Source organism: Condylura cristata, unplaced genomic scaffold (assembly GCF_000260355.1).
Source record: "Condylura cristata isolate star-nosed mole 26May11 unplaced genomic scaffold, ConCri1.0 scaffold00043, whole genome shotgun sequence".
NCBI classification, from domain to species: domain Eukaryota; kingdom Metazoa; phylum Chordata; class Mammalia; order Eulipotyphla; family Talpidae; genus Condylura; species Condylura cristata.
The window spans coordinates 2,230,650-2,240,299 of record NW_004567144.1 but is presented as its reverse complement, the minus strand read 5'-3'; the positions used below and the strand labels follow the sequence as shown (position 1 = coordinate 2,240,299).

Genomic DNA, 9,650 nt, shown 5'->3' with positions numbered 1-9,650 from the left:
AAAAAAAAAAAAAAAAAAAGAAAGAGAAATAAGTGTCCTCTAGTATAACCTCCGGAGTCTTCTTTTAGTATCAGGAAATGTGGCTCATTGGACCCATGGCATAAAACAGTGAACTCAAAAATCACAGAATACTTGTTCTTTCAAGTTCACATGGAGCCCTCACAAGTTAACCCAAATGCTATAAATTAGCCCAGAACATTTCAATAAATTTCCCAAATCTGATGCAAAAAAATAAAAAATTATGTGAATAGTCTTTATACCACTGTGAGTGGAAAGTTTGGAAACAATGTTTTAAAATATAATAATACATAATCATTCTGATAAAACTCTTAGTGTTCTTGCTATTTTTTTTTAACTTAACTGAAAAATTGAATTCAAGTACAATTCATATTACAATGCTTTTAAGTTACAGGCAGTGAGGATATTTGTTGTGCAACCATCACCACCATTCATCTCCAGTACTTTTCATCTTCCTAAACTGAAACTATAACCCATTAAGCAGTACTCCCCATTCCTCCTCAGGCCCTAGAACTACCACTTTACTTTCTGTCTCAATTTATTTCCTCTGGGTACCTAATATAAATGGAATAATATATGTCCTTTTGTGTCTGGCTTATTTTATTCAGCATAAAGTCTTCAAGATTCCTCCATATTGCAGCATAGATCAGAAGTTAATTCTTTTTTAAAAACTAATATTCCATTATGTTGACATAGCACATTTTGTTTACCATCCATCCACTGATGGACAGTGGAGTTGTTTCACCCTTTGGTTGTTGAGGATAAGGCTGCTACGAACAAGGATGTATGAAAATCTATTTGAGTTCCTGCTTTCAATTCTTTTAGGTATATGCCCGCAAGTGGAATTGCTGATCATACAGCAATTCTATACTTAATGCCTTAAAGAGCCACCATATTGTTTTCTACAGTGGCTGTATAATTTTACATTCCCACCAGCAATACACAAAGGTTCCAGTTTCTCCAAATCCTCATCAACACTTGCTAATTTTCATTGATAACAGCCACCACAATAGGTGTGAAGTGGTATCTTGGTATGGTTTTATTTAACATTATTTTACAAAGTGTGATTTTTTTCCTTGCCACTCTGTGAGAGCTATGATAACAGGGTAAGGGCAGAAATATAAACTTCTGGCCATGGCTTAATCACCCCTGTTCAGCCTACCTATCCACACAAGTTTGGGAACAGATCGTAACAAATGACATGGATGATATTCATCATTAATCAGAAAATTAATAACACTGGTTTGCATTGTGATTGAAACAACTTTGCTTTGAACTGAGCCACAGCAGCAGTTGAAAGGATTTCTTCACATCAGGGGAGAGCAGTGGTAGAAAGGCAACGATACTGAATTTGAAAACTGGGTTCTAATCCTGCCTCTGTGACCTTGACAAAGCATTCAACTTCTGATACTTATTTTCTTCATCTGTGAAACAGGAATAATAACTCCTACATTTCACAAAGTTGCTGTAAGGATATTATGTGGGGAGGAGGTACTAGAATCATACCTACCATATATGGGGTGCCTATTAAATGACAGATATTGTGAGAGGTGGTTGATATGCATTACCTCTAATCCTCATCACCAGGTACATGCATTATCTCCACTTTAACAGAGGAAGAAACCTAAGCCTCAGAAAGTTAACTGTCTTGGTGCCCTCCCTAGTGGTGCAATGGATTGAAGCACAGCACTATGAAGAAAGCCACATCTGTTTTGGTGTGAGTTTGATCCCTGGCTGGGGTGGGGGGTGGCCCACATGGTACGGCAGACCTTTCCTGTCTCGCCCACTGCTTCCCTCAGCAGTGTACGTCAGTCGGCCTGTTCTGCTCCCCACTCTGTCTCTGGTGAATGCTCTCCCCACCGCCCCGCACCTCTGGCCTGTACCCCAGTTCTGTATGCATAGATAAATGGATCTTTACCAAAAAAAAAGTTAGCTGTCTTATCTAAGATTAGACAGTGATGTAATCACCATTTAATGCTCTTCTTACTGCATACCAAAGGCAGCAAGCCATGTGTCAGCTCGAACCCACAGTGTACTTTGCTGAAAAAATTCTGACATTGTACCCTGTCTCCACACAGTGCTAGCATAATTTGTCACATAGTTGATATCTGGATATTACAGCTAAAATGCTGCCAAAGCAGAAGGTACACTCATGTATAACATTTCTATTAATTTGGAAACACTCAATTGTTCTGATAAAGGGTACTAAGAAAACCAAGAATTCTTGTAAAGAAAAGAAAAATGAAAGGTTTAAAATTTTAAGGATAAGTCCTAAATAAGAGCATAATTTATTGCAAACACTGCTTTGAAAGAACTCGAACAAAGAGGCAGTTGTGAAAACAGTAATAACACTTAAATAATATAAATTAATAATGTCAATTGTTAATCTTTATGGGGATTTTCTATTATTCTAATTTACACTTAAACATTTTGCCTTTCCCTTGGAAACTTAGAACTTTGGTTAAACGAAGAGTCTATATGTTAGCAACTTCCAAAAAATACTTTTTGTAATATATTTTATAACAAGTGATGACATATAGTCTATATTTCATAAGGTCAATATATTAATAAGCAAAAAAAATATTCCAGTCTCTGCAATTCTATTCTAAATTGTATTCCTTCCAAACATCTAATTTACATATTTTATATATGTTTTATAATGTAAAATGATGCCTTTACCTTTATAAAATAATTATAATGGCAAATATTATAAAGTGATTATAATGGCAAAGTACTTTATAAAGCACTTAGAAGTAATTATAAGGCATGCTGAGAAACCACAAATTCTCATAAACCTTATATACTTACAGTCTCTCAAAAGAGTATTACTTTTCCTCGGGTACAAAACATGCATGAATTTCTTCCCAACAGCTTTTAGATCACGCATCTGAAAGACATAAACAACTTGGTGTATTGTGATGGCAAGCTGGCCAGGCAGCCCCCTTACTTCACTGCTAAATTTCTTTTCTTTCATTCTCCTGGGAGCCCTTCCTTGAATTTTAGAGCTATATTTCCAGTCCCCAAAGAAGCCAGAGAGATAGAGTTTGTTCTTTCTATTCATTCCATAAGCCAACATCTAACTTTTGAGCACATCCACATGTCCTATTTTGATATTTACAATTCCATAAAAAATAGCCCTCTTAATATGCTACTTAAAGAAACTAAAACAGTAGTTTACTAAAAGATGCTTTACAAAATATGGTATTTACAAAATATAGTATTTGACATTTAGTTTGTATGTGATAGGACCATTAGCCTGCTACTTTAGCTACTCCAGCTACTACATTCTTCACAATATATAAAATAATTTCACAATATTCCCAATTTAATTAGCAAATATAAATTCCCAGAAACCAGATACATACTTCCCCGAAACAATCAAGATATTTGAGGATGGGTATGTTAATATAAACATAAACTCAAAAAAGTTGGAGATAATTCTGCCCTAATTTTTTAACCTTGAAATTTCTTCACCTTCACCTCATTCCTTGTAAACATGATTTTAAATGTTTACCAATACACCAAATAGAGTATCATTTACTTAATCAATAACCCCAGTTATTCAACTTTTTCTATTATACAAGATGCTACAATGAACATCTTAGAGGAACATTTTTCTGTACTCTAAAAAATACATTTGTATTTATTTTTTTTTCTTTATAGTGTATCTTCAGAAGCAGAATTATCAACTTAAAAAGATAGGACATTCTAAGATTCTTAATACCCACTATAATTAATCTGCTTTCAAAAAAGGCTAAACCAAATCATCCTCTAAGGGAAAATCTTAAACTGCAGTAAATAAAATATATTAAAAATCAATGAAGTAAACAAAAATATTACAAAGTACTATTAGTTATTTAGTTCCATGATATTGAACAGAAGTTCTCTCAACTAGTCCAAAAACATACAATGGTATTCTGAACTGATTCATTTAATGTAGAGCTGTCAAATTCCCGAATGCGAGATCTCATAGGAATGGTGATTTCTCCTTCCACAGGTATGTCTTGTGAGATGGATATATCTGAAAGACCTGCAAACTGAGAAGAGTATGAAAAAGAAATTAAAGTCTATAATAAACTGAAACATTCTTCAGATATCAACAGTTCCTAGAGACTAGGGACTAACTTTTTGTAGGTTTATATCTTTTGAAAGTAATTGCTCATATGACATTAAATTATAGGTAACTAAACTCTCAAATGCTTATTTCTTTTAAAGAAGAGCTGGCATATGGTGGCGGGGGGATGTCATAGACACTTTCTTGACCTCATTCATATATTTGGTTTCTTTCAAGCACGAAATTTTCACATGATTCAAGCAAATCAAATTGTAGAGCTAGTAAAAAGCACTAGCACCCTAGTATAGCAAGTAAGGTTCTGTAGCAATTCTGCTCAATGGGAACTAGTGGCCTCTGCTGGCTAAAGAGGAGCATTACGAAAAGTCTAAAGGGAAATGGGAACAAGGGAACAGCAAACCACACCTGGATCTAAGACATTCCTTTTATCAGGTTACCTGGCAACCACAGCTCAAATGTCATTTCCAAAGTGAGTTACAAGAATGCAAACTTTTAAATTCTATGTTTGCTGCCAAATTTAATTACTCTGACTGAACTTGCTAAAAAAAAATAGAAGCAATCTCTTCATTTATGGATTTTGGCCCAATGGACACTATTTTTAGTGGGCAACACTTGAGGATGAATTGATGGCAGAATACTGGAATTTTAGGAAGAATAAGTTTAGAGGATTTATGAAACCCAATTTCTCAATCACACCCATTTAAATGCAAAAATGCAATCTCACTTTAGATGACCACAAGTTTATGTGGAACATTATGTGTAATGCTACAGTTTACAGTTTATCTAGTCTCCTGGATTCTAGACATTCTCCACAGTAATTCTAACTCTACTGTGTTATCAAATTCATGATTTTAAACCCTTCCCACCTCAAAAATTTCCATATGTGCCATTTATGACTAACTGAAATAAAATTTTTCACCAATTAGAATAGTAAAAATCCCAAACTTTGACAACATACTCGGGTTGGGAATACAAAATGGTACTAAATTCTGTATTGGCCATATAAAACAAATTTATATATACTGATCACACTTTGAACAATGTCGTTTTCAGGGGACTAGTGAAAAATTGGTAAAAATACAGAAGAGATATACACAGGCTTTTCAGTCCAACTCGATTTGTAAAAGCAAAATCCTGAGAATAACGCAAATGTCCATTAACAGAGGACTATTTGAAGGATGTTCATACATCTAGTGCAGTACTATGCAGCTATAAGGCATGGAAGCAGCTCTAAAGAATATATATAACCAGGCACATAATGACCTTCCAGTCAACAATGAGTTACACAGACAACCGTGGAGCAATAGGCTATATGATACAGCTTAGGTATGTAGTAGGCTATACAATTCAGGCTTGTGAAAGTATACTCTAAGATGTTCCACAACAAAATCACCTAAAGACACATTTCCCATCCTTAAGCGATGTAAAAATGTATTATAAAGTGTTAAATAAAAACAAAATGGACTACAAAGGAAGATTACTGGAGCTTGGGTGGTGGGTATAGTATGTAACAACATTTGTACAGGTGTGAAACAATACCCCTAAAACATATAATGCTATAAACCCTGGTTACCCCAATAAGCATAACTTAAAAACAAATAAAGTGACCAACCTAAAGCTATTCAGCAAATTCAGCATTTACCACCATATAAAAAATAAAATTGGTATTGACAAAGCAAAAGAAGCAACATGGAAACAAGTTTGTATATATGCTGCCATTTATTTAAGGAGAGACAAATGTATATATCTACATGCTAGCTTTTGAATGTAAGGAGTCATATGATTGTTCTTTTCATATTTTTAAAGAAGTTTTCTGTTAAAGGAGGAGATACAAAGAGGCTAGACTTCTCTTAATATGTTCTTCTACACATCCAGCTTGAAATCATACTAAGTAGTACATATACTCATGAAACAATTAAAATTTAAAGACAGTCCCTAAAACTGCAAGACAAATGGAACAAATGAATCTACTGTTATGTTGAATTAAATACACAAGCATACAGAGAGCAACTATTTCCAATCATTTTACAACATTGTAATTTGAGTTATGACTAGGATGTAGAAAGCTGGAAAGAGCACCCTTCTTAGTAGTACAGTGAGAAAAAGCAACTACAAAATCAAAACTTTCCATGAATCCATCAGGGAGCTAAGACTGCAGGGCAACCAAATAGGCTAAATGGAATCTCAGAAAAGACAGGCACTTCCGAGAAGAGATGGGACATGAGTATGAGAAGAAGTAACACTGGGCTTTACACAGTTGGGTAAGAATTCAGCTACAATTTGAAATGCTGAAGGCCAAGAGTGGCACCCCTGGAAGCAGCCCTGGAAGAGTATATCACCCCTGGAAGCAACAGACATGAGGTGTTCACACCAACTTGCAGGATCTTCCCCCAGAGTTCCACATGCAGGTATTAGGAAAGGGACCCTTCTCCTCCACAGACAAACAGCCTTAAAGTTACTGGAGGCACACTGTTACCTCCAGGGGACATGTGAAGACCCCACTGTTGCCGGGAGAAGGGAAAAGTTAAATTTCTCTACTTCTGGGGAAGGGATAGGAAACCATCCTAATGTCAGACCATTAGTCTCTTCAGGCTGGGGGAAGGATGGGATCATCGAGAAAGCGCCACCTCAGAGAAACAGGAAAAGTGGGCTGCCTAAGGTGGCAGCTGGACCAAAACAACAAAGAATCCACCTCCCCCCTCTTACTACCTAGCAAGTAAACAGTAACATCAGCAGCAGTCTGCTGCTAGAAGAGCTAGAGCTTGGAAAGAGACTATTTTATGCCACAGCAAAGGGAAAACAGAAAGCTTAGTATAGAATTGGAACATTAAGAAAAACACTGGAAAACTAGCACCCACCCTCCACACAAGGTAATAGGAGAGGAATCTGAGGCTAGTAACACACCAAGGGTTCCCATAGCAAGAACCAAACACGTTTCAACTCCTGATGTTACTGACTTGCAGAAAAGATGTGCTATTCCCAGCCTATGCTGTTCTATACATGACAGACAGCATTTCATTAAAAAAAAAAAAACTCCCTTCCCAAAACACACACACGTATATGCAGACACACACACAACCCACTGCTATGAGACAAAACAATCAACAACACCACTCTTAAATAACCCAGATATTAGAATTATCAGAAAAAAGAATTAAATGACTATAATTAGTATGTTTAAAGGCTCCAGTAGAAAAAGTATATGCACCAGTGAGGATGAATTTCTGCAAAGACATGGGAACTATAACAGTCAAATGGTAAATGCACAAAATAGGTGGATACAATATGGATAAAGAAAGCTTTTAACAGTTTTAATATTAGTGACAGCCATTCAAAACCACTGACACTAAAATAAATAATTATAAAATATACCACCCATTATGTGTACAACCTAATACAATGCTACAATAATCATGTCCATAAAGTTGGAAATAGAGAATCCGAGAGCTGTAGATCAATATAATATGGTCAAACGTGTACATAATCAGAATCCTAGGAGAGACAATGATCTGAAGACATTTGAAAAAAATGGGCAATTTTTTAAAAAAAAAATAAAGGAAGATTGGTCCTCCCTGGTGGCGCAGCGGGTTAAAGCACAGCAATAAGAAGCTTAAGCCGCTTCCGCATGAGTTCGAACCCCGCCTGCCCGGGAGGAGATCCACATGGCGTGGCAGACTGCTCCTGACCCGCCCGCTGCTCCCCTCAGCAGTGTACTTCGTAGATCTGCCTGTTCTGGTCCCCACTCTGTGTCTGGTGAATCCTTTCACCCTCCACATCTCTGGCCTGTACCTCAGTTCTGTATGAATAAATAAATAAATCTTAAAAAAAAATAAAGGAAGACATAAAAAGACAGATCCAAGACAGAGAACCCTGATCAAGTTAAGTTGCTAAAGAGAAAACAAACCCAAAATCCACAAACCTCGATACATATAAACTGCTAAAAATCAAAGATGAGAAAAATTTTAAAGTAGCCAGAAAAAAAAAGGCTTACAAAAGAACAAAGATAAATAACAATCTCACCCAAAGCTATACATCAGAAGATTTTGATCTTCTTGATTGTATTACGGGTATGTACAATGCTAACTTTAGAGGAAGATGAATGAGGGGTATATACCTAACTCTAGACCATTCTTGAAAATTTCCTGTATGTGCAAAATTAGTTCAAAATAAAAAGGTTAAAACAATAACCCACAAAGAACTGTAGTAGGGAGATAGATGAAGAGAGAGTGGCAGAATAGGCACACTGTGGTCTATTATTATACTATATATATTTAAAAGCTTCCTTAATAAAAGCCATTACCTTAAATCACTCTCCTTTTTCTCCTTTTCTCTGATCAAACTACTCTTCATTCTACCATTCACTTAATCCTTTTGTGATCTGGCACTGGCCTCCACACAACTTCACTGGCACTGTCTCTAATCATGACCTCAGTCAATAAATCCTTTCTCAGTTTCACCTTCCTTGAATATTCTGCATCACTTAATGTGTAAACTACCCCTTTCTGAAGTCACACTTTCTCTTCACCACTATCACACTGCCTTTTCAAGCTACAGCATTGCTTCTTGAATTTCTTTGCCTGCTATTGATATTGATATTGCTAGGACAGAGCAGAAGTAATGGGCTTTGAAGCCAAACATAGTTCTGTTGTCATTTGGAAACGCTAATGTAATAAATTAGATAATATCTGCATTGCACCTAACACAGTCAATGTTCAATATTTGGCATCTGGAGAGTATTGGTTAAGAGTCCGAGCTCCTGGAGCCAGTGAGCCTGGTTCCAAATCTCCGCTCCATCATTTACTATCTGTATAACACTGAGCAGGTTCCTTAACCTCTCTGTGCCTAAATTTCCTCATCTTCAAAACTGTAATAATGGTACCATCATCACAGGACTGGTAGCATTATTACCTCGCAGCAGGCTCACAGCAGGGACTCAAGTACAGGATTTCCAGGGTATTGATCCCAGTAGTCACTATGGTACAATAAAGAATTTGGCTGGCCTTTGAACCCTATCCCTTGGAGGTAACCTCTAAGCCTCTACTATTTCCTAAATAATAGTATTTTTGGTATTCATGATGGGCCCTAACAAGTTATCTATCACCTCAGAGTAGACCTTTTGGTCATTTTTGAATAATGAGCATGGGATAACTACTGCAGAAAGATCTAACACAGATTAGAGGGTGAAGTTTTGAGTCACATGATAGAAACCTGGCCTTTTGGGAGAGAAGACAACAATCAACCATGCCTACATAATAAAACCCCAACAAAACTTCTATATATATATATAGGTATCTTTGTTTGGCAATATTCTGTGCATTATCACACACTGATGTGCCTAGAGGTTAACAGGGTCCTGACTTCACAGGAAGAAGATAAGGAAACTCTGCTAAGGACCTTCCCAGACCTTTCTATACACATCTCCTTTTGTTCTTTTGGATTTGTAAACTTCTGTTATGAGGAAACCACAATATAGTGCTGTTTTGAGTTCTGTGAGATATCCAAGTGAATCATGAAGCTTGAGGGACTCCTTGAACTTATAGCCAATAGGTCAGAAGAGAGG

The 9,650-nt window shown here is 36.4% G+C and overlaps 1 protein-coding gene across 2 annotated transcripts in view; it reads right to left on the bottom strand.

Moving 5' to 3' along the window:
- Positions 1-9,650, bottom strand: part of YIPF6 (Yip1 domain family, member 6) — a 35,030-nt gene that overhangs the window by 21,231 nt on the left and 4,149 nt on the right. For both annotated transcript variants that reach the window (XM_012733927.1, XM_004694441.2), the window contains exons 2-3: positions 3,927-4,055; positions 2,827-2,905 (exon numbers count right to left, since the gene is read on the bottom strand). In XM_012733927.1, the coding sequence (XP_012589381.1) occupies positions 2,827-2,905; positions 3,927-4,055 (208 nt within the window). The remainder of the gene's footprint in view (positions 1-2,826; positions 2,906-3,926; positions 4,056-9,650) is intronic.